General features: G+C 42.9%; 1 protein-coding gene across 11 annotated transcripts in view; it reads right to left on the bottom strand.

Moving 5' to 3' along the window:
- CELF4 (CUGBP Elav-like family member 4) overlaps nt 1–27,586 on the bottom strand; it is a 700,427-nt gene that overhangs the window by 30,840 nt on the left and 642,001 nt on the right. For 5 of the 11 annotated variants that reach the window (XM_032205931.1, XM_032205932.1, XM_032205937.1 and 2 more), the window contains exons 9-11: nt 22,706–22,771; nt 20,827–20,907; nt 14,372–14,515 (exon numbers count right to left, since the gene is read on the bottom strand). In XM_032205931.1, coding sequence (XP_032061822.1) covers nt 14,372–14,515; nt 20,827–20,907; nt 22,706–22,771 — 291 coding nt within the window. The remainder of the gene's footprint in view (nt 1–14,371; nt 14,516–20,826; nt 20,908–22,705; nt 22,772–27,586) is intronic. The other 6 variants (XM_032205939.1, XM_032205940.1, XM_032205936.1 and 3 more) reach the window with 3 other exon arrangements.

Here is a 27,586-nt window from a genome sequence, read left to right as displayed (position 1 = left end):
ACCGAAAAAAACTGTAAATTGTGACTTATAATATTGAGGAGTTTTTAGTAGGCTCCTCCAGGAGCATGCTGAAATCTCTGTGCTATTCAGTTTCTCTAAAACTACCTGGAAGATATCTAAAGTAATTACTGGTAAAATTTCCCAGTCATACCAGAAGTGGTAAATAATGACAGAAGTAAGTCAGGCTGACCTGGGTCACTGTGTAGGCTGGATTCAGTCAGAGAGTGTTCATTTTAACCCAACAAAATGCAAAATTAAGTATCCATGGGAAAAAGCAGGTGGGTAGCTCAAAAAAAAAAAAAAAAAAAAAAAAAAAAGAATTCTACAATAGAAAACTACTTATAACAAGAACATAAGAATCTTGGTAAAAGCCAAATATACGAGCTCTCAGGATTACACTGAAATACTTATAGGGCTTGGTACATTCTCTGGGTAAAGCCAGTCCCTGGGGAGCATCCTCTAGAAATAGTGAGGTGATGCTACCTATGAATATGGTTCATGAAAGATCCGTATTGTAATTCTACATTTAGTTCAGGTGATCTCTCTAAAAAAAAGAGTCTAAGAATTATGCAGAACTGCAAGAATAATTCTAGGTCTGAAAAACTAACAAGAGTTGCCACAGTTTATTGAAAAGAAGGTTAAACAGTCTTCCAATCATAGTCTATAAATAATTTCTAATAGAATGTTTTGTTTTGTTTTAATACAGAAAAAAAAAATAGTTTGATGATTTCCACTGGATGGAAGCAGACGTTTGACAAATTTAAAATGGAAATAAGACACTGAGTCTGCATTTTTTAAATAGTAAAGGTAATTAACTATTTTGGAACATCTTGTTTAGCAATAGGGGTGGAGCACCTATCACATGAAATCTTGATTAAGAGATTTTATAAAAGGGATGCTATGACTCAAGCAGAAGGTTTGAACCTGTCACATGAGCCAAGGTATCTAGCATATGTTATTTTGGAGTTCAGTCCAAAGGATCAGAACAGTCCCTTCTGATACTTCACGCCTATCTGTCTGTCTATCTATTGTTCATTTCACTTTTCAGATATTTAGAAAATCAGTTCTTGCCTACTAATCTGGCATGGACTGCAGTAACTGTCATGACAGAGGTGACAATTGATGTTAATGCCTTACAATAAATGGCCCCAAAGTGTGGGCTGTGGACCACTGAGACAGCTGACTGGTACTCGTTCTTCATCTTACTTCCAGCTGAGAGAAACTGAACAGATGGGAAGGGGAGATTAAATGAAGAGTGAAAGTAGATGGCATGATTAACTTTCTCTAAAGGTCAGAACGCCCAGTGCAGAAGGTAGCTAGAAATACATGAACGTCTTCCTGATGTCACCTTCCCATCTTCCCATGCATGCAACTACTTCCATACAGTGAGGCAGTGTGAGCTTGAATGTACAGAGAAGTGGTCCCTGGTATTGTGCATAGTCAGTTGGGTGCTCCCCAGATACTGTTTCAAAAAAACAGTTACTGAAGTTTCAGGGCTGTAGATGCTGACCCTGAATATGGTGGTTCTAACCAAGAATGACTTTTATTTCTGTTATTCTTCTCTTTTGTGATCTGTTCTTTCATATAGAAATTACTGACATGACTCCATTGAAAGCACATGATTAACAATCAAGATTAGACCAAAATTTGGACAGTTTATATTACTGCATGGTCTGATCTGGGGTTTTGACTCACATACATCTGCAACCAAGGCACCTGATCAGGAACAATGTTTTCTAAAAAGAGGAAAAGAAGAAGCAAAAATCTGATATAGAAAACCACAATAGATTTTTCATCCTAAGAGTAGAGGTAACGCTAAAAACTTCTCTTATTCTCTTATTTTTCGTGTAAACAACTTCTATAAAGGATGAGCAACTATTTGTCTAGTACTGCAGACTGTGGGCCTACCCATTTTGCTAAGTAGGAGTTGAAGTCATCCAATGAATGGATGGAAGAAGTGAAGGATTCAGGCTCCATCCAGTCTTTGGAGACCCCATGAATAAAATGTTGGTCCAATATACATACATGTACACTGTGAACAAGAAGCACTGCAATTCATCTCACTAACTAACACATAGTGTCATGTTTCAACTTAGCTGATAAATATCTTTCTCATAAGGAACAAGCTAGCCAGCAAGGAAACACCTACAGATAAGTGAATGTTATTTGTTTCTTTCTTGGGTGGAGGGAAATCTTGAATTGCTTTCTGAGCCTTCCTTGTGAATTTCTGAGGTCATGATGTGTCAGCATAGGTTTTATGGGCAAAGTACATAGTTGGAAAAAGTGAACGAACTTTTCAGGAGGCAAGTTCTGCTGGTGTAAAACTAGAAGAAAAGAATTAACTTAGTATAGGTTTTATGCAAGCTATGAGTGGGATCTAAGTAGATGCTAATTTAAAGATGCATCCAAGGCTAGGCTGGCTGGGGCCTGGTCTTGTGGAAGGTGTCCCTGTGCATGACATGGGGTTTGGGACTAGATTATATTTAAGGTCCCTTCCAACCCAAATCATTCTGTGATTCTATGAGTCTGTGAGTGTTGCTGAATCAAGATGGTTATTTTTACATCAGTTTTGTTGGAGTTGTACCATATAAACAAGATGAAAGTAACTACTGAAGCTCCCATCAGAGGTGTTGCACTCCATTTCTCATCTTAATCTTCATTTCTTTGATGCCATGTTCTCTCTTGGAACCCACTGAATTTGCAGATTCTTGATAAAGAAGCTATATATGAATATTGCAGCTACTGAAAAAAACACCCATCCTCCTTCATCTACAAGACACAGTCATCATAAAATCACCCACTGGTCGACAGTATTTCATGGTGGGAAGGAAAATTTCTTCCTGGGTTAATTAAAGAAAAAAAAAATCAAAACCAAAAAGAAACAGACCAGGAAGGTGCAATACAAATTGCACTAATGACTATTTTTTATCAGTTCTCTCCTGTCCTAGGGACTCTGAAATAGATCTGTTCTGTGTGTAGCAATGTACAGAATGGGAATCTTGCTCCTTGCTAATCATTACTTAGATAGCAAACTAACCATCTCTCCCCTTTATGTCATGGCATATCTGACACCTCATTATAGGTAGGTTAGGGCAACCTAATAGGTATAAAAGGACTAGAAGCTTCTCTTGTTGGACAGTCCAGAAGTTTCTGTTCAGAAGGCAGAAATAGTGATGAATAGCTTTTGGCCATGTTTTTCAAACCAATACATTACTTTTTATGGAGGCCACTGTGTGAAAAACAGCTAACAAAACTAAAAGTGAAATCAACAGGGAAAAAAAAAACAAACAACCTCCTCATATTCGGTGACTCATTTGGAAGAAAAAGAAAAGAGAAGATCTCTTAATATTTAGATCAGTAGGTTGTGAACTGGCACTGAACCATGCTGTGTATCAACAGGCAAAAGGAAAGAGTTATACATTTTAAGCTGTAAGATAAGGTACTGATCCAGATCCAACTGTTAGATCTGTGGTCCTTTCAGTGCCAGTGTAAGACCTCTGCATTTTTGATTACCTTCAACGGACAGAGATGATCAGCTAGCTTCTTTTGTCATTAACATCAATGAGAATTAGACACCTTCATGTTATATCGTAGCTGCTGCGAAGTTCCTCTGGGTCTGCCAGCAAAGCATTTACCACTAATGGCCTTCAAATGAGTATCCTGAATCCTGGAGATCTCTGTGAAGCCTTGTGAAAAGCTTTCTGCAGTCCCTCTGAAGAATTATATTCAGTCTGTGGGATCTGAGATGTATCATTGATTGCCCAAAGCATGATCTAATTCTGGCTTTTGGGGCACCTGCACAATGACCCCTCTGAACTCTTGATCCATCCTTGAGAGGGAGATGGAAAAATACACTTGTATTTTAATTACTGAAATGAGAGGAGTAGAAATATCACTGGAAAACACATTAAGGAAGATGCCTTTGTTTAGGAAACTTAAGATCTAAGAAATGCAGTATGGCTTTTGATAATTTGGACAGGGATCTTAATTTGAAGAAGTGGGGTAAAAATGTAAGTTTCCCCTAAAAATATGGGTCTTGCATTGACTCTTAAAATAAAGAAAGAAAAACTATTCTCTCATAAACATTTTTAAAATCTCAATAACACAAGAATCCTTCAGCAGTCTGTTCAGCCATGTCAGGAGATGCACAATGACAAGGGTAAACACCTTACAATTTCTGGAAACCTTACTGGAGAAGGATTTTAAAGCGTAATTAGGAACCACTCTTTAGAACAGTCATTTAATTTCTCCTTTAAATGGTCAGAACACAAAATCAGATTTGTAGGTTATGTTTGCAAAAAAAATACATGGAGAAAGCCTATCGCCTGTGTAGTCAAAGAAAGCTGCTCTTAGATGTTAGCTCCTCCCTTTTAAAATATCAAACACACCTGTCAAAATATCAAGGGGACTGACACCTGGCTGGTGTAAGAAGGCTGAGTCCCACTGTCTCTAGGTTTTCCATGGTTTACATCACTAGAGGATCTCATCAGTGGTGTGCCCTAGCTGCCATGGAGGCCGAGAGTATTTTGAGCTCTATTAACAAGAGCACAGGCAGTCAAACAGAGAAGTGATTACTCTTCTCTGCTCAGCACTTACTAGATCACATCTGGTAATATCTGTGGTAAAATCTGTCATACTACATCCAGTTTTGGGCACCCTCCTCTCCCCAAACCTGCCTCCAGCATAGGAAAGACACTAGCAAAGTGAAGTGAGTTTAGCATAGGTCCATCAGGACAGCCAAGGGCTGATGAACTTGCCCTTTGAGAGAGAAATGACATAGTCTCTTCACAGTGGTGTATGGTGGAAGGGCAAGAGACAATGGACAGGAATTGAAATAAGAGAGTTCTAGACTGGATATAAAGAAAAGCTTTTTCACCATGAAGGCCAACAAGTATTGGAGCAGGCTGACCAAATGAATTTCTATCCTTGAAGGTTTTCAAGACTTGACTAGATAAATCCCTGAGCAATTCTGAGATCTGAACCCACAGCTGACCTTGCTTTGGGCAGAAGGCTGGACTCCTCAGGTCCCTGACAGGCTCTGTGAGTCTATTAATAGGCAGAAACATCAATTTCCACAATTTATGATTAATAATCCCCATGACCTTAACAAATTATGATGGATAAACCCCAAATGGAAGTACTGATCATAATTATAAAGCCTTACTTTCTACCTAACACTCATGCTTCCAATGATTATACACTCAGACCTTAGCTAATGAAAGTAGAAAGGATGTTATAGGAACACCTCTTCATGGGGTTTAACACAAAAGCATTTTGACCATAGGCTTCATTTGATTCTGTTCAGAATTTCTTACTCCATCTGGCTTTTACTAACTCATTTACAGAAATCAGCTGCAAGCTAACAACAGGCATTTACTCAGAAAATTCACCTCCTTAACATTAGGCTACAATTTTATAGTCATTTTTGCATCCCTTAGCATCTTAAGTATCCCCAGTTCAGCTGTTTTCATTGGTTTTCATAATCTGCAGACATATTCACTATTGGGGATATATATATATATGTATATATAAATGCATATAAATATATATATATACATATACATATGTAATGTATTACAGATCAGGACTGGGGAGAGTGGGGATGAGGTTGAATATGGTTGGGGATTTGAAATAGTTGAAAGTGGGAATGGTGAGGAAAGGTACCCATTTTTATGGGGATCTGCCAATTGTTTTTCTAGTGACAACCTTAGTGATGTCAGTGTACACTATCTGAAGATGCTCATCTCTTCTCATGCATTGGTTTTGGTTTGCTTACTTGAAAAAGTAAGATATCACACTCACCAATAAACGAAAGCGATGATAAGATTACAAAATGAAGCACTGAAGAGTTAGAAAAATGCAAGAATTGATGTTATGTATAAAATTTTAATTTTGTATTGTTTTGTATATGCATTAAGCCATTGCTTCTAACCACATGTTTCTATATTTTTCTTTTTCATGGCATCCTTGTTTTAATTACTGTAGAGAATGAATAACAGAACAGGGTGAGGAAGATGGCAATGTATCAGACTCATTATTGCTCGTGTTGGAATATAGAAAGTAAATAAGGCAGGGAAAGGATGGTTTTGTGGTGTAGTTGTACAACCAAATGCTGCCTCAGAGAAGTGGACTTGACACCTATTTTTTGCATGACATCCCAATTACGCTGGGTGAATAACAAATCACAAAATCCCTTAATAAGATCTCCTAGGCTACTTTCTTATTAGTAAATAAAATCTGCAGGCTCTGAGTGCAAATGGCACATCATGACTTCTAATCTTATGATTAAACTGTCTTATCCCTAAGAGAGGTAATCTTGTCTATACCACTGTCTAGGGATGGTCCCTGTATCTTGGCACCCCTGAACCATGCTCAAAAAACGTACAGCCATGAGGTAAGTGCCTGGCGCAACTAAAGCAAAAGGCATACAAATGTTAAAAAATATATGGATAGTTATGGCATAGTGCATGAGCTGATATGCAAGGCCTCTTTATTTTTTTCTTGGGGCTTAGTCAGTGTGTGACCTGAGATTTTGAGTGTGTGACCTGAGATTTTGCTGGTATGGAAAGGCTGCATGCCTGTACTGCATCTGAAGTGAACATAAACATAGCATGCCCTGCATTGTGTTAGATATTTTGAGAAAATGCAAACAGACCAATCAGGCTCATGGCATCTCAGATGAGGCATCCAAGGTTAATAAATAGTTTTGAATATCTTTCTATGTCTCACCATCCCCTTGGTGAAACGAGGACGACATGAGCACTGTGAAAATGCTGTTTCTCAGCTTCATGAACCTCTCAGATGCTCTGCTGGGAAGGGCCTTAGGAAAACAGATGAGGAAATAATAATAAATTCATATTCATAGCAGGGTTTGAATATTGTGCGGGAAGGAAGGCCTGGGGCCAAGCAGAGAGCTGTGAGGATCTATTGAACAGCTGCTCTGTAACAAGCTAGCTGACAGACTTCAAAATGCTGAAGAGCAGCCTTGTGCAGTGAATGAGAAAGGACAGATATAAGGAAGCTGAAGATAAATATGTGGGGATGGATGGATGGACGGATGGATGGACTGATGGAGAAATACTTGTTCTACAGCTCAAATTCACCTTGAAAGAGAGAGATCTGGGGAAAACAAAATAAAGCAGATGTAATGGAAAGTCTAAATGTTGTTGTAGGTCTGCAATCTCACAAGAGCAGGATGGGGTAAGTCCATGTTCAGCAGTTCAATCACCTTGAGTTCAGAAATGGGCCTGCCTGTTGAAGGGGTCACTATTTCTGAACAGAAACTTCTGGACCAAATGAAAGTAGGACTAGAGACTCTTCTCTGGCATTTCTACACATGGGGTGTTTGCATTTGAAACTAGAATATCCTTGGAGCATAGGGAGGACCAGCTGTACCTAATTAGGGTTCATCTACTCTATCTAAAATCAAAGTATTTTTAGAGGAGGTGGCAGTACATAGCATGCTGTTCAGGCACATGTGAAAAACCCATCAGGTTCTTTTCCTGGTTCCCAAAGCTGAAGGATCGATTTGAAGCCCAGAGCATTAAGTTTTTAATCTCTTTCAAAACTTTTTTTTTTTCTCCTTTCTTCTGGCATTAACTCTTAACATCGGTCACTTCCATTAGTCACATAAATGGCCATTCCTCCTCTGAAGTTCATTAAATGAGTAGCCACAAAGACCCTGCAGTAATGAGTTCCTCCATCTAATTACACCATGAGTGAAAATGTTTTAAATGATTGTGTAAGTGTGTATGTGAGTAGGTATGTACAAACATATACATAACTTCTAGACATATTCTGGATGGACTACATCTATCACTTGGGTGCAGAGATGGATAGAACAGTGATAGACACAAGGACAGACAGATAAATAGAACATAGATTCTGCTAACATATTCTTGTCTAATAAATTGTTAAACTACAAAAGAAAGCAGAAGTCCCTGTGTACAATGTATAGATTTTCTTTAATGTGAGTTATTGGGAAAAGACAGAGCTATCCCTTTAACTGGAGAGCTGCAAACAGCTGTTCCTTATGCATACATGCTTGCTTGGTCTGAAAGTTTTGGTAAGTCAGTGCATAACTGACAGTTAGATTTATCTCCCCAATAAGCAATCAACATTATAATAAAGGAAAAATGCTTTCAGTGCACCTTTGAGAGTGCATCAGAAATTAATCTAAACATCAAATTAATTATAGTTTGTAAATGAATAGTGGCTCACAGCCCTAATACTTCTCCCACTCCTCCTCCTCCCCCTAAAACCTCCCCCAACCAACTGCAGTGGCTGGAGGTGCTGTGCAGTGAGTTTGATGAACTCTTCCTTCACTTTCTTACTCACACAACTCTTTCCTTATCAGCTGGAGGACTGTCCCTTCCCCTCTCTGAGGATCTGAAGTCTTAGAACCTGGCTGCTTTGGATTATAATGATAGTTGGACCTAGTAAATATAAACTTCTGTATTTCTGTATTGTAATACACCTGGAAAATTGTCCTATATTGTCTCAACTCAGGCACTAAAATTAGTGTTTTTTTTCATTACTCTCTGAACTTTGGCCTGAAACCTATTGCTGTATGGCTGTGGCAATATGATACTGCCCAGGGAACTGAAACAAAATTAATTGCCATAGATCATGCAAAGCGGAGGACATAGCCTAGTTCTGCGGGCTATAGAGAGAAAGTCTGGGACAGATATTTTTCTTAGGAAGTTTGAAAGCAGGTTAAAGGTAAAAAGGAAAAAAATCAAATTTAATCATAGTACTGTTAACACCAGCAAGTAGAGCTCCATCTCTGTCCCAAGTGCTTTCTAATAATTACTTTATCTGGTGAGAAAAAAGGAAGAGACAAAGGAAAAAAACAAACCTCAAAACAAAAAACCTTTGAGCTGATAAATAACTCTCCTCATCCATATGTCTCAAATCCCCATGCAAAGGAATTAGTGTCCTCCTACAAGAGGGGGAAACAGGCACACAGTTAACCCATCATCACCCAGATGGGATGGGAACACAGGGCTGAAATTTCTTACCAGTACATCACCTTACTCTTGGACATATTCATTTCCTTGGATGATTTTAAGGAGAGCTTTAGAGCTTTTTTTCTTTTCTTTTTTTTTTTCTTTTTTTTGTTTCTTTTTTTTTTTTTTTCTTTTTATTTTCTCTTTTAATTAAATGAGAAACTGCCAGCTTTGGCAGGGTTTGTTGGAGGCACATTGTGAGCAGGTGCTGAGCAATATTTTTCTGATGTACCTCAGGGTCTGTTGTTCCACTCTTAGGTCTTATGGAGTGCTGCCAATGCACTTTAGACCTGATGTGCCCCTGGTCCTGGGGCCCTGCATAGCTTTGCTGATGCCCCAGTCTCTTGATGTTTCTGCTCTTTCTGTTTCAGCTTTCAAGCTGAAGCTCTCCATACTGCCATGACCTGCCTGCTGCCTTGCATTTCCCACCCCTCCTTTCCGCCACCACAATGCAGTCTCAAACTGCCACAATGTGTTTTTAATAACACAACACAAGCTCTACCTATGTCTCAGCCCTTCTCCTGAGCTTCATCCCCTCCTGTGTCTGGTCCTCATTCCTCACTGCTTTTCTCACCTTTAATCTCAGTCCCTTGGCTCACAAGATAGGAGCCAGAAAAAGTTGAGTAGGGAATATAAATATTTCATGGTGAGGGTAATTAACTACTACGACCCTCATCAAGTGGTGTTTTCTTCTCTCTTTTGGCATTTTCAAAGAAGATTAGTTGTTTTGCCAAACTGGGGGGCCCATCAGAAACATTTGTGTGGACTCTATGTGGTGCAGAGCTGCCCTTGCAATGCCCACTGCTCAGTGTCATGCAGAGCTAGCACATCCAGGTGCTTGCTGCTTTTGGAAACTGGAGGCTGGAGAAATGAATTTCCAAGTGCACCAGTATAGCAATTCCTCTGGCTTTAATTTATCTACATCTTATCTGACACCTCGGGGTAATCATTTGGCCTCTGCTGTTCCATCCACGTCCTCATTTTTCTAATTTCTGTCATGTCTTCCTAATTAATATTGCCCAAACCTATCCTTTTCTTTCTCTTCTCTGTTAAAACATTTTCTTAGAACATGGTTGTCTTTGTATTTCACTAGTTTAACGTCTTCAAATGTATTCTTAAAGTGTGTTCTGTGTGACAACACTGAGTGCTGCTGAAATTACAACTGTATAGTAGCATCACCCTACCCTACAGAGGGAGAATTAACCTTGTGTGGGCAGCATGAAGAGCGGCTCTTCTCACATTGACTACTTGCCTTAGCAGCTTTAATGCCATCATTTTAATCAACTTTTCTTTTTGCCTTGTACACAAACTGGTCACAATAAAATTCTCTGCTTATCTGAGAGGGAAGTTTTCAATAGAACCATTGTGATCAGCATATAGATATTTTGCACGTCCTCTGGCATTCAGTATATATACACATGAGCTTACACACATGCAGCGGGAAGTGCATGCATTGCACGGAGACAAAATGTAGACCCAGGGCCCTGCAGAAGCTGATGGTTAGGCCGTGACACATTGTGCCTCTGTGCAAGACACCCCAGGTCAGCCTGCTGTGAGAATGGGAGTTGCTGTCTTTAAAAAAAGCTTTATTAAGTGTCATTTTTCTTCAGGTGAGACAACTCCTGTGGTGGCCCTGCCATTTCACTAGGAAAGGACAGCAAGGCCCAGTGAGGAGAAACGTGCTAAGTGTAAAAGAAGTGGATGGGAAGAGGCTACAGATTGGTCACTGAGTGAAGAGCTAGGGACAGGAGAAAGACAGACAGAATTGTGAAGGGCTGTGAAAGTGAAATGAATAACTCTGAATCCAAGAGGGTGGAAAGGGCAGTACCGGAGGAGAATCTCAAGGAGATGCTGATGTGGTCAGTGTGATGGACGCTCAGGCAATGGGGATATACAGGGTGGTGATGAGTGTAAAGGAGAATGAAGTGTGGTCTGTACTGGGACATATTTCGGCTGCATTAGGAAAGGGGGAAAAACAAAAGCCAAGAGTCTGAAAAATTGTAGGAGAAGAGGGAGGGTTTGGGTCTAGGCTGGATGCATGCAGAAAGAGGAAAGTCCCAGGCCTTCAAACTTCAATGACTGTTTCTCAGTGAGGTCAGGGTTGTTCTAAGGCAGTCTTACACACTGCATCAAGCAGACCTGCTACGGTAAACAACATTTTACCAAGTGTATATTTTGACCACTTTCACACTTTTTGCACAAGACTGGTGTTTGCTGTAGTCTACGTTCTGTGCTGCTCATTGTCAAGCCAGGAGGCAGCCTCTGAACTGAGAAAGCCCAAGGCTTCGTAACTGCAGTGTGGTTTCTTCAACACACAGGTGTTAATGAGTCTCTGTAGGATGGCGGGCCCTGAGAAACTGGGAGCAAGGTTTGTGGCTGGTCTCATTTTCTCCCATGGCTGCTGCCCCCACACAACCCTGACAGCAGTGGCCAAAGGAGATAATGAACCCATCTTTGTGCTGGAAGTGCAGGGGAGGTTCAGAGATGAACACAAAGGAATAAAAGTTTTTTTTTTTTTTGGGGGGGGGGAGGGGGAGGTGAGGGGAGCAGAGGTGGCTACTTATTGGTAGTTCAATAGTGAGAAAAGAGCAGCAAATGAAGTATTTTCTCTTCCCATGGAAGAAAAACATAGTGACATTTTTCTCCATGGAATTTTTTGAGTTTGTCTAAAGCAGGACTTCTTGACAATTTCTCGACAACCTCGGGCTAGACTCTGTTATAGCAATTTACTTGGGATCTGCATAGCAGATACATTTTAAAAGGTCATATAATGGTGGAATATCTTTCTGGGGCCAGACAGAATTGTCCCCCCAGGCTACCAGTTGGAGAGCTCTGGCTGGTTAAAAAAAAAAAAGTGAAACAGAATGCAAATGCTATGTTTTTATATGTTGAGTTTGGGGAAATGCTTAAGCAAAAAAGGAAAGAGTTTTCTTTCTTTCAAAGTTAACAAAAATCCTTCTTTTCCTTTAGGAAAAAGTAATCTTTACTTTTTTTTTAAAAAAGCAAAGTTTCTGAACAAAGAATTATAATCAGCTCCAACTTCAGTGGACTTAGCACAACAAATGAAAGGCCTGATTATCTGTAATAACGTCCACATTTTACATTGCTCAAAAGTTGAAGGTCAGCGCGATGGGAGGTTTTGAAGAGCAGTGTGACATACTTGTGATAATTAGCTACCTGTATGTCTGCTATTTCTGTCTTTCTGAAGGAGGCACACATGGCAGAGTAAGTGTCTGAAACCAACAGTCACATCAGGCACTCAGCTCCATGGGAAACTTAGCTAAAGTCACAGAAAACTGGGGCTTGATGCCTGGAACCCAAACCTGACTGGAAGAATTAGCTGTCTCAGAAGCTAATGTAAGATAAGTAAAGTCTACCAGCAATCTCTAATTCCTGCTTTTGCTTGCCTGAGTTTCCACTTTCCTGCTTACCCTACCATTGGTGCTGGAGGTTACTGCATCAAACAAGTTGTGGTTTAGGTTCTTCCAGTAAGATTCACAATTAAGAAAAATTTCTGCTAAGATCCCTCAAGCCCTGCTCAGCCATCAGCCACAACCTCACAGTACCTTGCAAACAGCAACAAAGCCAGCCCCACAACCCTGCCCCACAAGCTAGGTATGTATTATTACCCTCATTAAGCCTTGTAGCCAGACAGCCTTTGAGATAGGAGGCTATGAGGTGAATCTCTGTCCAGAAGACACCCTCCCTTACTGGCCTTGGCTCTCACCTTGCTTCTTCTCTATTTACCTTTGCCCTTTCCCCTTGCTTGTATAAAGGGAGACAGGCTCAATACTCCCCTAAATATTATTTATGGTAGCAATAGCAATTTCATTGCCTAGGGTCTACTTCTAACCTGTTGATATCCTTGGAGCATTAGTGTTCAATGTCACCTAGAGCTGTGCTGGCCTGCTCGTTCTGTTATGAGCTTTTATATGGTTAAAGCTCTAAATTTCTCATATGAATTTCCCAACTTGTTCTTAACCAACTCTTTTGTTCTCTAGTGCTTGAGCATGCAGCAATCCCCTCACTACTGGTGAAGGGATTGCTGTGTCCCCTCACACTAGGGGGCAAGGTTTTTTCAAGCAGCCTGTTCAGACCCTCTGTGGGTGGGCAGAAGGATATGTGCACAGAGAAGGGGCACAAAACTCCTGGAAGTACTGTCTGTCATGCACCATAGCTAGCAAGGAATGAGGTAAGAGTTTTGGGAGGTGGGCTGTCCGGGAGGGGAATGGGGAAGGCAACATGGGAGGGAAGCATAGTGTAGAGACTGAGGGTGACTTTAAAATTAAATGAAACTCCAACAAGTCTTAACTCTGGAAGTTTGCCTGAGAGACAGAGTCCAGATCAGCTGCAAGTAACAGGAAAAGAAAAGCAATAGTTTGTCCCGTTGCAATTCTCACAAAAATTTTGCATAGAGCAGTGGGTGGTGGAGAACCAGAAACTGCACATTCCAGTGGTGGGTGAGAGGAGATCCGCCATCCACCAGGTGGGATGGGACCTTCCTGGGGCTGCCAAAAAGGACCTTTCACAGTAGCACCTTTGCAAACAGCAGGATCCCACTGAGACATCATGCACACATCAGCACACCCCTGTTGGCAGGCTGAGCCCTCCCTTTGTGGGTGCACCTTGGGGTGTCCCTGCCTGGTGGCCCACATGCAGCTGAGGCTGTGCCCTGCTTGTGCTCTAGCTGGTGGAGTTGGGCCTGGAGCTGTTGCTTTCAGACCCAGCCTCTTAGCATGGCTTGTTGGCTAAGGCACGGGGTTAGCTGGAGCTATTTGTACGTGCTGTGGTGCTGGCTCAGGTCTGGCGGGCTCAGAGCACGGCTGCCTGCAGTCTGCTGAGTAGCCATCCCTGCAGAAGACCACGCTTTCAGCTAATGGTGTTCAGGCCTTGGCCCTTTGCATTTTAATGCATCACACATGCTGGAGAGCTGTCCCTCAAGCTCTGTCCTCCCTTCAACTCCACAGCCTGTTTTTTATTTCCCCTGGGTACAGAAACTCCCACTGCTGAACCCATCAGCAGTTCATCTACTCTCATCTACAGCCTCCTCCATTTTGCTCCAGGTGCTTTAGTCATTTCTGTGCCCTCCCCGCCTCCCTTTCCAAGAGGGGACATTTTCCACCCCACCAGCATCAACTGCAGCACCCAGCTGCCAGTGGGATGCCAAACCTTCACTTCTAAGCAGCATACACAATTCTGAGCATGAGACAATTAGGAGAGAAAGAGGGAAGGGGGAAAGTATCGACAGGAGTAAATTGAGAGAAATCATAAAGCTTAAGCAGAGAGAAAGCAGTTTGAAAGGTAAAGTATTTAGAGAAAGCCCTTTCCTGGATGAATCTAATTGTTTTGTTATCTTTACCCACCAAAGCATTTACTTTGGTTTGTCGCCCGATCCACAAACACTTTCGAGGAGATGACATTACCGAAAGGCAGGAACATCTGCATCAGCTCAGCATCCCCAAACTCCTGGGGCAGATGGTAGATAAACAGGTTACAGCCCTCTGGTCCTGTCAAGAGAAAACAAGAGCCATGAATGGAAATCAATAGGATATGAGAAGCACATGGTGGAGGTTTAGTTTGGTGTCCCCTCTCTCTGACAGCTGAGGGATCACTGCAAGGAAGCAGTCTGCAGAGTCCAGACTGCATTATTGGGTCTTGGAGAAAGGGCTTCCTTTGTTCCTCTGCATGTCTGACTTTCTTCAGCTGGGAACGAGTGGCTGTGGGATGTGTTCTCACAGGTTTCCTTGGATCATCTGTTTATTGTTACCATTTCATCCTCTTTTGAAAAAGGTATGTGTCTAGCAAGATGGCATCTATCCTAATGACCCTTCCCTATTCTCCTATATTGGTCTTCAAAACACTTTCAGAGGAGCAAAGAAGGCAGAAGACCAGGAGTTCAGAAAGCCACCCAGAGGCTGTGCTAACCTTCCCAGGACAAACACCTGGATAAAACCTAGAGACAGAGGAACGCAGGAGCACATGTGGCCATGGAAAGATGGAAAGGAGTAATAAGAGCAAAAAGAAGATGCAGATCAGTTTTCCTTTGCTCTCCATAATGTCATTTAATCTGTAGAGTATTGGGTGACCGCCACTAACCCTTGCCTCTTCTCAGTGTCTGCACGCAGAAGTTTCATTATCTTTCTCATGTCTGTGGGAGGACTGTGATAACAAGCAGAAAGAGATGCAGAAACCCCCAGGCTTATTTTGGTTTTAGAATTTTATATTCAGCTTCCCCAGCTTGACTCAGCCCAAAGACTCCCCCAAATCCAGGCAGTTTGGTCACGTCCCCCAGTTCTACAGGGTTCTTCAAAAGAGATGATAGATGGATTCAAATCCAAAATACTAGACTTCAGGAAATAAATTGCTTTTTTTTTTTTTTTTTTTTTTTTTTGCCTCAGTGCTGTAACAAACTTCAAAGGGTTACAGACTTCAGAGGGTACTTGGAAAAATATCCAGAGAGGAGTCTTTCATTGGAATATGCAGTTTTGCTAAAGTTCAGACTCAGAAAATGTTCTGTTGGAATTGAATTTTGGGGTAGAAGAGGGAGAATCTGCCTCTGGCTTAGAACGAAGCTTAACAATGTGACTTTTATTTTAAAGTATTGTGCATAAATACTTTGAGTGAAAATCCAGAGGGAACATTTGTGTCCAAGTGGTTTTGTTGGAAAACAAACAAACAAAAACAAACAAACAAACAAAAACCTACACATTTAAACCCTTTTCAGTGTCCACCAGCAGAAACCTGTATAGTTTCAGGAGGCTGGGATTGTATTTTTTTTCTTGGGATTATTTCGAAGGGTACTTCCAGCTGCTGCCCAGCTCTGCACTGACCTCCACAGAAAACTCCAACTCTGGTTTGCTCAGGGGGGTCAAGATAAAGGGGAATTAGTGCATGCTCCTTGTTGTGACAGTAAGAGGACAGAGAGAAATAGGGTGTCGTCCTTCCACCCAGCCCCTGTGCCCACAACCCTGTGACCTGACTGAGCCAACTTTCCCCCATTTGCAGCTGGGGCACAGTGTAGGGAAGTAAAGGGTTTCTTAATATTCTCCTTTTCTTCATCAGGGCATAATTACGGTGTCATAACACAGCAAATTACAACTTTGCCTTTCCTGTTAGGGAGAGGAGTTCGCCTAGATGCTCCCACCTTTTATTAGCCATTACTCATCCCCCCGGCTGGCAGGAGAAGTACGGCGAAGTCAGGATTCTGACAGATGCCCATTTAAAGCTCATTAAAATTCCTGGGCCTCAGCGTGATTGAAGTCACAGGCTCTCCACATTTCCTTTTGGATTAATGGAAAATGAAGCCCTAATGAATATTTGCTAAGCACAATTTTCCCTACTAATTTGCTAAAAGGACTGTCATGAAGGAACAGCTGATCCTTTGCATCTTGTGCATTTCCTAGAGGTCATCAGGATGGTGACAGGGTTTATTCCAAATGGGGGGGATAGTGGGATGGTGGGATAATTAACTAATTAGGCACCCGGTCATCTGCTTAACTAAATTACTTTTGAACCTCAGTGGCCCACAGTCAGGTTCCCCTATTTCATGTCAAGCTTTTCATTCTTCCTTTCACCTCCTGTCTGCCTTTTCCTTAGTCTCCCAATTAAGCAACTAGCTCTTCCCCAGTCCTTGCTGCAGTCCAGTTAGATGCAATGTGCAGTTATTGGCATAATAAGCTAGATATGAAACAGTCTGAAAGTGTTAAACAAACACCGACCCCCTTAGGCCTCTGTTAGGGTTGAGAAAATTCTGCCCAGGAGAAGACCATAGTCCAGAATAGCAGGGAAAATTTCATTTCTTCGTTTGAACGTGCCCCAGAGCACTTCTGCTGTGGGATTTGAGATCTACATTATTACAGAATGGGTAAAATCTTGGCTTTGCTGCAATTAGTGGCAAAATTCCCACTGACATCACCAGAGCCAGCAGTTTGCTCTGCAAAACTGGCAAATTCTTTCAAAAATGCCAGCTGCATTTCCTGGGGTCTTGGATGTGTTGTGCACGAGCAGGGATTCTGCCTGCATGTGCTGAGAAACACCTACTAAGGCATAAGGCAGATCAGAAGGCAAGCAATTTCATCTACACCAGGCTTAGAGATTGGGCTCAAGGAAAAAACAACCCTTAGCTCACCTTGAGCTCAGCTTTGTCTCACTCACAGTGCTTGGAGACTGAAAGGAAGAGACCAGGAGGAGGTGAAAGAGCAGAGACCATCCTCAAAGTCCATTTCTACTCTGAAATGTATCTGTGAAACTCATCCTGTGGCTTCCCATACCGACTCAGATATTCAAGGCCAAACTCACTCAGTTCCCATCTACAGAAGATTTTTGCTAACTTCCGATGCTGAAAACTCCACCTGCTACTGAGAAACAACCTGGGGTAGTTTGATTTGTTTTATCATTCTCACACATGAAAATTCTGCTATTAGAAGCAATTTCTTGTTAAATCCATCCATCCATAAGTTACCTATCACAGTTAGACTCCTTGGTAAAGAATTCACAAAACAAACTCTCTCTTTCTCTCTCAGCCCTTCTACCTCATTTTTCCTTTATTCCTAGTCATGCTTATCTAGGCAGTCCATGGTAGACCACACAGTTATGTGTATGGCCACTGTTTTGTACGTCTGTATATTTTCGAGAAACTGAATTCAAGATTTGTTCAGCTCAGAATGTTATGAAGAGCTAAGTAGTTCTCAGTGCACACAGGCAAGGATGTGTCCAAGGGATCAGGATCACTGGAGCAAGATCCCTGTTGGTACGGCAAAACCTCAGTGAAAACTCTAACCGTCAAGAGAAAGGTCTTGTTTTGGACTGAGTTAATGGATTATTGGAGATCAGTAAACTTGGCAGTTCAGGGCTGAATACAGTACTAAAATTCTTTACTAAGCACTTCACTTTGGTTTTCAAAAGGGCTGTAAGTCAGCTCAAAATCTAACCCTTGCGACACTTTATGAAAAGAGAATCAAGGTTCATTTCTACCCTGACACCTACCATGGATTTTGGCTTTATTGCTTTAAGCAATAGATATTTCTGCTCATTAATACACTAGAAACACAGATAGTCTTGGTTCAGACAAAGGGAAAGAAAAGCTGTAAGAAACACACAGTTTATGAATAGTTTTTATATTACAGGCAAACCATGTTGGATAATGGAAATGCTTGTACGTGTGAACACTGGAACACATGGCAAAGAGATCTGCTGTGTGTCCTTGTTGATTTGGCTTGGTTGGACCTGAGCAGCTAAGTCATTGCTCTGCCCAGGCTCCTCACCTTCCAGATTGTTCATAATCACTTAACTTGGGGACAGCAGCCATCCCAGTCTATCCTGGGTGTCCACTGTCTACATGAGTAAACTCCACATCCCTGAGCTGAGATCAGCTAGCTGTCTGTGATCGCATCCCCAGCACTGTGAATCAGTGTCATAAGGAGAGCCTATGACCACAGAACTCTTCCAACAGTAACTAAAAATAGGCTGTGCCATAAGGTTGCATAAAGTTTACAGGCAACCTTATGGTTGGATGCACAGTAAGTGGAATACACACCTCACCTCTACAGCAAACACTTAGAGGCTGTAACTTCATGGCCTGCTCTGCATCTATTTGCTATTCAAGCCCTCAGCATATTTGAGTGCAGGAGTCACAAACCTGCATCACTTTATTTTAATGTGTATTTCTGAGTTTCAGAAACTACATCAAGATGAGTAATACCATACAAATTTGAAATTACCCCCACATTTTGCCTGGTTGACATGGTCCGAATGAAGACTCTACCTTTGATCGTTGTCATCTTTACCTTTGATCGTTTTGGATCTGTTCCACCCTATGCACCCCATCCAATGCCAGCAGCCTCAGCATTCATGTGGAAGCAATGACTTATCTCTACGGGAATGATGCAGCAGGCAAGGAGCTCTGGGCTTGTTATCCAAGCAGGATCCAGGAGCTAAGAGTTAGTATCGTTATTAACAATGTGATCATCGATGTTATTGTTGTGGTAGAGCTGGTTCATTAACAAATCAATGTTTGTGCACATCCTTGCAAACATAAAGAACTCTTTTCAGCACCAAGCATTGTTGTTATTACAGTTCCCTCTTACTCCATCTTCCTGTTTAAGGTTAGAGAGGCTTACAGGTCTTCACTCTCTGCTTAAAATAATGTTGTGCCTTAGAGATTCTCCCTCTAGCAAATGGCAGAGAAATCCATAGGAGCTAAATGCTACAGGAAAATGAAGGACACTGAGAATGGCAACCTGCATTGGACCAGGGGTTTGCCTTATATATCTGGTCCTCAGCCATCCTCAATACCAGCTGCTCATGGAAAGGAGCAAGGAGTTATAAGATAACTTGTCCACTGGGTGACACTCACCCTCAACCCACAAAGACACACTGTGCCTGGCAAACTCAGGGGTTTTTGGGCAGTGGGTGTTCAGGGTGTGCACAACAGCTATCCCTTGCTTCTGATTGTTCCTGGCACAATGTTATGCTAAGCAAAGATCTGCTCGCCATTTTGTCCTGTGCTTAATCTAGCCCCAGTAAGTAATAAAAAGCAAAGTCCTTCAGCATGGGGGAAACATCTCTGTAATGATACGTTAGGTCTGTGCATCTGTTCTCACAGCAGGGACATGTACTAGAGCTAATCAGGAGCTGGAAGTTGTGTTGCCCAGGAAATTCTGACATCGGAAAAAAATTAATTCCAAATTAGATCGAAATGCCAACATTTCTAATTTTCTCACAAAATGAGATTTCTCCCTCAAAGTAGTTCTAGGCCATTAGAATGTTTCAGTTTGATAGTATTGATTCATTTCACTCTGACTGTTACACCATATTAAAATATTAAATGTCATAATATATATATAATAGCACATATAACATAGAACATATCCAAATTAGTGACCTAATAGAGGATAAAAGCAGAAATTCATTTTTTAAAATGAGGATCTCTACACTAGGCGGAAGCAACTGACTTAAACACCTCACTTAGGCAAGCAGTCTCCTCTTCTAGTCGAGGAAGAGCAGTGGACTCTCTGGAGGACAGTTGGGATTACCTGAGTGTGTTTCCTCTGAGGATCCCAAAGTTCCCTGCTGATTGTAAAGGAAACATGAGGGACTCCTTTCCTCGTTCAGGCAAGCCTTTGGGTGCAAAGCATTACATGACATGGATATCTCCCAAAACATTTACATGCAATAATGGGAGATTCACCTCTCCTTACTTTTCATGTCTCCAGTGCAACCTGTCCTATAGGCTACATAACCCAGGCTCCTCTCGCAGTCAATGTAAAGAAATAGGTACCATTGCTATATGATTCATCTCATCCTGGTACAGATAATACGCTCTAAAAGGGATGATTTCTGTTTCCTGATTATCAAGGGAAGCTGAAAGGACTCTATCAGCTCCACTAAACAGTAGGTGTCTGAAATGACATCACTGGCTTCTAATGAAGGGCCACCAGTGCTTTGTTTCATATTAAATTCTTTATTCTAATGCAACTGTGGTTTTGTTCCACATTCCTGTTGGCTGTCTTTAACAACCCCCACTGGATGTTATTGCCTACGTTGCTACCAGGCCTTTCCATGGCCCATGCACATCAGCATGCTCCCGTCCCTGAGGGCTGAGAAGACAGATCTCAGCAGCTATTCCCCACAAGGATGTTCACACGTATTATAGTTAGTGCCAATGATGCCACATACGGGAATTGAGAAAAGACTCAGTGGACCAGGGATTCAAAGCAATGGGACATTTAATGGATGCTCTCTAGGTGTGTGAGAAGGGGAACCAATGTGGTGGGGATGGCATGCTGGGTCCAGCAAGGAGAACAGACCCTTCACTCACCTTCTCTCTGTTGCTGTGGGATCATGGGAGGCGGCTGTGGGAACGCTTGGCTAATCTGGCCATAAGCAGCAGGATAAGCAGCTATGGGGGAGAGAAAGGGAGAGAAGAAAGAAGGACAGATTTCAGTGCTGGGAAGCATGGAGCTTTTATGTCAACAATCACACCAAGCTGGAGGTGGGCTTTCTCTCTGGATTTTAGCCTTGTACTGCCTGAGGTGCAGTAAAACATCACAGCGGTGCTCCAGGTGGTTGCACTTGGCCCTGAAGACCCAACCTCCCTTCAACATCCTAACAGTAGCACTGAGGACAACCATGTCGTCTAAATGGGGGTCTCCACTGAGATCTCCCCCATCAGAGATGTGTAACCATCCCTGTTGGTATTACATGCGTGCTCATTGACGAGCTCAGCACATTGATGCCTGTGCTGGCAGTCACGTGCAGTGCTCATGTGCGTTTCCTTGTGTAATCTCTTCTGCACTCTGATTATTTCACATGCTCATGGTAACAGTTCACACGTATATTTCCTCTCACTTACTGTAACCTTCATATGCACACACCCCATATAGGTACACTCGTGCATACACTCTCAGATATATATTTCCTTTCATGTCTGCAGACACTTTCTCTTTCACGCAGACACAGTGGAAACAGTGTGCGGCAATTAAACAATTTTCCCCACCTCAGCTCCCCCACCATGCAGACAAGGGGAGCCATTCAGTACCACAGATGGTAGATGATGTGCCTTGCTGCTAAAAATACAGAGTACGGGTCGCCTGTGAGCCCAGAGAGAGGGGGATAGGGGCCATGTGTGTGCAGAGGGGTTAATTAACAGCTCAAAGGGTTGAGCTGCTTCCCATCTATCAAACCTCACAAGCAATAAATGACAATAACTAAAACACCGGCAAATGAAGCCCTACATGGAGAATTAAATTAAGTTTCCAGATACAGTGCTGACATGAGATAATAGCCATTCCTCAGCGGGAGCCCATGATTGCTCCAGTTACCACAGGAAATAATGACTTTGGGGTGGCAGCTTCCTCGCAACGTTGGCCATGGACACCTCGCAAGGGGAGGCTGAACACAGCAGGGTCATGATCTGCACCAGGTCACTTTGGCTGGTGTCAGTCCATCAGCCGCAAAGGAGCAGCTCTGCGTACAGGGCAACGTGAGAGTCAGCAGAAGCTGACCCACTGGAAGTTGTGAAGAAGCTGCTGAGGAACCAGAAGTACATCTGCAGCTTCTAAGCAGGCCTCAGACTAACTAGCTGGGATATGGCCAGTGGTGCAGTGAGGCTGACTCCAGAGACGATAGCTTTTGGTGTGTGTGTGGTAGCCCTGGGTTCAGCAGCTGCTCCTCCAGCCACACCAGAGCTAGCCAGTTAGCCAGTGCTGAGGTGTTTTATGCGTGGCCAACCTGCGTACCCCACAACATTGGGATGTGCAGACATCCCAAATCCTGCCAGGAACAGCAGGGTCTGGCTGCCCATCTACTCTGCTCATTACAGCACTCAGAAAACACTCTTTTTTTTTTTTTTTTTTTTTTTTTGTTCTACAGAAAGTGTCCCCCAAATCAAGTGTCCTGATTTTCTACTTGTTCACTGTGCTAAGGAGACCCAACCTGGTTCTGTCAATGAAGCTGCACCAAAGTGCAGGTCAGTGGGAGCCTTTCCCTGGTGTTTTATGGTTGAAGATCGCCTCCTTTGGGGTAGAAGACCCTGCGTCTTTGTTTTCATGAGTAGAGTGAATTTAATCTGAGGATCCATGGCCCTGGTGTCCCTGTCTCAGCAAACACCTCCCTTGCCCCAGCCCCCTTAGGAGTGTTCAGAGATTAAAGGCTTTAGAGAAGAGAAAGGTTTACTGGGAGAAAGTGTTAATACTAACGACCTGCGTACTGCTGCACTCCAGCGTAGGCTTGCTGCAAGGGGTCTGCTGCAGTGGGGCTTTGTGCTGTGGAGACAAGAGAAAGAAGGAATTAAGGGATTAAAACATGAAGGATGCTCCCCCTTTCTCTTCCCTCATCAATGGCTGATGTGGGACAGACAAACCCAGAGGCTTAAGCATCTTGCTTGCCCTACAGACAATGTGGTGCAGTACCCCCATAATAACAGTCCCCCAACTGTCCATTACCCTGTGCGACTTCAGAGCAGAAGGCAGACAAACTTTTCTTCTGTTTTTCCCAAGTTTAAATTATAGACCACATCTACTCATACAGACTTTTGGCATTGCAGCAGTCAACCCCAAAAAGCCCTCATCCTAAGCCAGGACTGATGCTGTGTTAGGTGCTGTGCACACTCAGATCTCAGTGATGGCTACAGGCGCATGAAACTTTCAATCAGAGCAGAAAACAACAGGGGCATAGCAGGAGGAAGGAGAAGAGAACAAAGCCCTGGCTCCTTCCACCCTGACATCCCTTCGAAGGACCATGCTGCTGCTGGGCAGACCCCTGCACAGGGAGGAGAGGCTGCTTGAACGGGAGGGGGACACCACTTGTCTGCTCCAGGAGGATGCTGGGGATCTCTGTGTAAAGCATGCAGTCCCTAGCTGGCTTCAAAGTGCATTTTTTCCCTTTACAAGTGTGCATTCCTCCCCCTAAAACTGTTTATTTTTGTGAAACTTTGAAGTCTAGCTCAAATACAACCAAAGCTGGTTAAGATTTTTTTTTTCCTTTTCCCCTTTGGTTGATAGGGAGAGAAGAGAGAGTGAGAGAGAGTGAAACGTGTTGGATAAGCTCTTTCTTTATCTGCAGCAATAAAATATTTAAAGCAAAGCTTGGCTGAACCTCCAGTCCAAATGTCACCTTGGCCCTAATATTTCACTTCTTGTTATGAGTTTAATTTGTATTTATTGGTGCTGCATAGTTCTACATTTATTCAGTCCCTCCAGCTTCATACTTTTAGGATGATCCCTGAGGGAACTGCTGCTTTCCCCCCTCCTTCCCACCTTCTTCCCTCCTACAAGAGCAGAGGTGTAGCTGGAGGAAAGGGCTTGGAGGTTGCACCTGATGGGTCCTCTTGGAAGGAAACCTGCTGGTGCTGTTGACCTAGTCAAGGAGAGAGACTGGCTAGATGCCAAAGTGCATGATGCAGTGGCAAACATGAGTGCTACGGAACCAGGGAACATGGACAAAGTGCTTTGTTACAGATGCAATTACGGACTTGATCCTTAATGGCAAAGATTACCATCGATCATGATGGCAGCTTGTAAGGTCTCCTAGTACATTTATCTCCCCAAGTGCAAAGAGGAATGGTAAGACCAAACTTGGAGGGGAGAAACTCAGTTGGCTGGCTGAGTCTTGGAGGCTCCCGCTGATTATGGGTATTACTGGGTCATCAGGGTAGTCACAGGAAGAAACAGGTGGGATTGTAGTCTTAGGCTGGAAGATGGCTGGTTGAATTGCTTTGGCAGGTGGGACTTTTGGCAGGTCCCACAGTGTGCATGTCAAATGGGAAAGCACTGCATTACTGTAAGGATATGCACCCCTTGAAAAGGGGCAAGAGAACGATTCCTTAAAGCCTCTGGAGATCAGTGGAATGCATAGCAGGGATGTAACCCTGTATTTTTCAAGTGTAGATGTTTCAGGAAACTGGAGGAAACTGCAGGAAACTATGTTTGCAAAATATAAAGTCTGTTTTCCACTTACTCCTCCCATCTTGAAGAAGGGAGTGACCAAAGTCTATTCTTTTTAACCTCTGTTCAAACCTGTTTTCCTCTAAAAACAGGCTGTTGAGCATATTGCTACAGAAGAAAACTGAATGGTTATGAAAGGCTGAGTGATATAGCAGTTCCTGTGCTCCCCTGGGAGAAAGGATCTTAATAACTTGGACCCCCCAAACAGACCATGTGCTGTCACGCAGAAGGTACATCCTGAGCAAGGTGAGAAAGGAGACATGTTAGAGGGAGCGAGTCTTTAAGAGAATTATGGTCTTGCAGTCTGAAGGAAAGGAGTTGATCTACTGTGCCAGCCCCAAAGGCAACTGCCCTTTCTTGGTGGTACCCATCTGCTTATTGAGCTAGAAAAAGAAATTATCTTTGCTGCTCAGGAGATACACCCATAGCATTTCCTTTCTCTGCCCTAGGTCAGCCTAGCTGGAGCAGAAGGTCACACCTGTCAGAAACCACAAATCAGCTTCCCAGGGAGGCATGGTATAGGATGAGACACCAGGCCCCAAACTGGGCTGCTGGGGTTCGCAGACTGATGCAGAGCACCTAGCTGATGTCCTGATGCATTACAGCAGTATGGGTGAACATTTCTTCCAAGATGTCCATGCTGGCATTGCTTAATCTGCAGGCCATGCAGAAAGACAGTGTAAAAGCTGAGGCTGGACTTGGGCATGCTGTTTCCTTCTCTGACATGCTGGCAATTAGCAATGACTGCCTCTCTGTTGATATGTGGAGCTGTACCTATTCAACTGTGGTCCTTTTCTTTCTTCCTTGTCTTAGGTGGGCATGCATGGAAACTGTCTACTCTCCAATCTATACCTGAGTCTACATCCTGCCCACAATGACAAAACCCTCCGAAGAAGCTATTTTACCTCTGGCTTCTCGGGCATGAGAGTGCAGGTTTGCCCTTCTTGAAGGAAACCTGATACTTCTACTGATTTTGACTTGTCCAGGATAAAATCCTTCTCACAATTAAACTCCTTTCCCTGGACCCAGTTCTGGACTTAGACCTTCAACTGGATTAAATTGTGGTGGGGTTGATCACTTCCTCAGAGAGAAAGCATGTCATAAGAATCACATCATACGGATGATGAACGTGATGTCCTAGGACAGCTGCTGTCTTTATGCTAGTTCTAGAAACTAAGTGGGACCTCCCAGGTCACTGGGGAGCTCCTCTTCTTACCACATGTGAGGATATCTTGCCTCTCTTCAGGGCCATACTCTGCCCGTCAAAAGTAAGCCATTCAGTGTAGGTAATATATACTGAAAATCACCGTTCACCTTTAAGATTAAATATTAAAACTGGGCAAATGCTTTATTTAAAGGGTTTGGAACAACAGGCATTTAAATGCAGCCTTTTTCCCTCCCACACAAAGCTTTTAGAGTTCATTATTTCCCTGAGCCTTCAGGACTTGTCAGCAAGGGGAGTATCTAACTGGGAGTTTCTTTCTCAAGAGACTGTTTTGTGCCCCAGATTACAGAGAGAATTTCCTCCTGGCTCACAGCACATGCAAGTCAATGGGATAACTCGTCCCTTTATTTCAGTCAGCTTTGATCCAAGCTAGGAATCATTTACTCACAGGTAAAGAAGATGCAAGGTGTTTGTGGCTAGCCTGACACACAGGACTGCAACACTGGACCAAGAGTCCCTGGATGCTCTTGAAAAGGAGCAAAGCAAAAGCACCTCTGGGCTGTAGCACCAAATCCCATGGGGAGGCAGCAGCCCCCACTTTGGTGCTCTGTGTTTTGTTCAGAGCCTCATGCCCTACCTTGGCTGTCTGGGAGAGGCAGTTGTGGTGATTCACCACCTGCAAGGATTTAACTTGGGAGTTCTTAAAAATAAAAGTGATGACCTTTGCTCACTGAAGAATACATCTTCCTTAGCTCTGATGGTGTGTTTACTCAGCAAATGAAGATGTGACTTCAGTACAGTGGATGTGCCCATGCTGGCCAACATGGGCTAGGAAGATGCAGGGACACAGGCTCCAGGGCTGGCTGGGTACCCTGGCATGAAGCCAGGGTAGCTTGGGCAGCCATGAGCATATCTTCATGCTGCCACTCACTGTGCCAGATGAATTAAACCTAGTGAAGGGCATAACCGCCTGTTCTCCCAGCTGTAGTATGGATGAAGCCAATGGTTGTTATGGATCCAGAAATCTCAAGACACTGATTAGACATTTGAAGAGGTTGTGGCCATGCTGTGTTCAGCAAAGTGACAGCCCTCCTACATACTAATGACCAGTGTGAAGTTCAGGAAGGGCTCAGATGTATGAGGGGCTCATGATCCAGAGCTAACCTGCCCCAGGGTTGTTTGTAACTGTAGGATGGAGTGTAACGTATGCTAAAATTTATAGTGATGGGGAGATGTAAATCATTTTTGTGTCTCAGCAAGAGACCAGGAAGGAAAGTTGCTTTACTCTTGGTAAGATGCACATAACGTAATATGATTGTTCTCCTCTAAGGTAGATTTACACTGTCTCTGTGACCCCTTCTTCCCACACAGCTGACAAGTCTTCTCTGTTACTGCAAATATTAGTTGAAGTTAGTATAGCAACAACTAATGGATCTGACATCCCTGGGATTATGACAGACAAAATTCAGAGATGGGGAAACTTTCTGCATCTTGAGCCTTTCTTTCAATTTTTTATGAATAGTTCTGAATTTTTCAAGTATCCTTTTCAAGAGAGTGATCACTGCATTCTGATAATGGTTACACACTGTCAAAAAAACATACCAGACTAACATCCATGCAAACATGCATAATAATGCTGCACCCTTGTTCCTGCAACTTGTCCTCACAAGCACTCCCTGTAACCGTGCTCATTTTATAGATGACATGTTGTCTGTGCTGTTTGTGCTGGGGTTCAAGTCCACTGTGATCTAGAAGGTGAATAGCTAAGTAAGGCCAGGTAAGATCTACGGGAATGTGGGAGACACTAGATGAGGAACAAGAATATCATACAGGACCTACAAGGGCTTTTCGACCAGAACACGTGTATATCTATGTTGTAACATCAGGAAAAGACCTCAAATGTGTACAGATTTGCCCATTGATACCGTTTGAAATAGCTTTCCTTGTCATCATATTCATGAAGATCTTAT

This window comes from Aythya fuligula, chromosome Z (genome assembly GCF_009819795.1).
Source record: "Aythya fuligula isolate bAytFul2 chromosome Z, bAytFul2.pri, whole genome shotgun sequence".
Classification (NCBI taxonomy): Eukaryota; Metazoa; Chordata; class Aves; order Anseriformes; family Anatidae; genus Aythya; species Aythya fuligula.
Note: the sequence above shows the minus strand (reverse complement) of the source record. Positions and strands in the feature narration are given on the sequence as shown.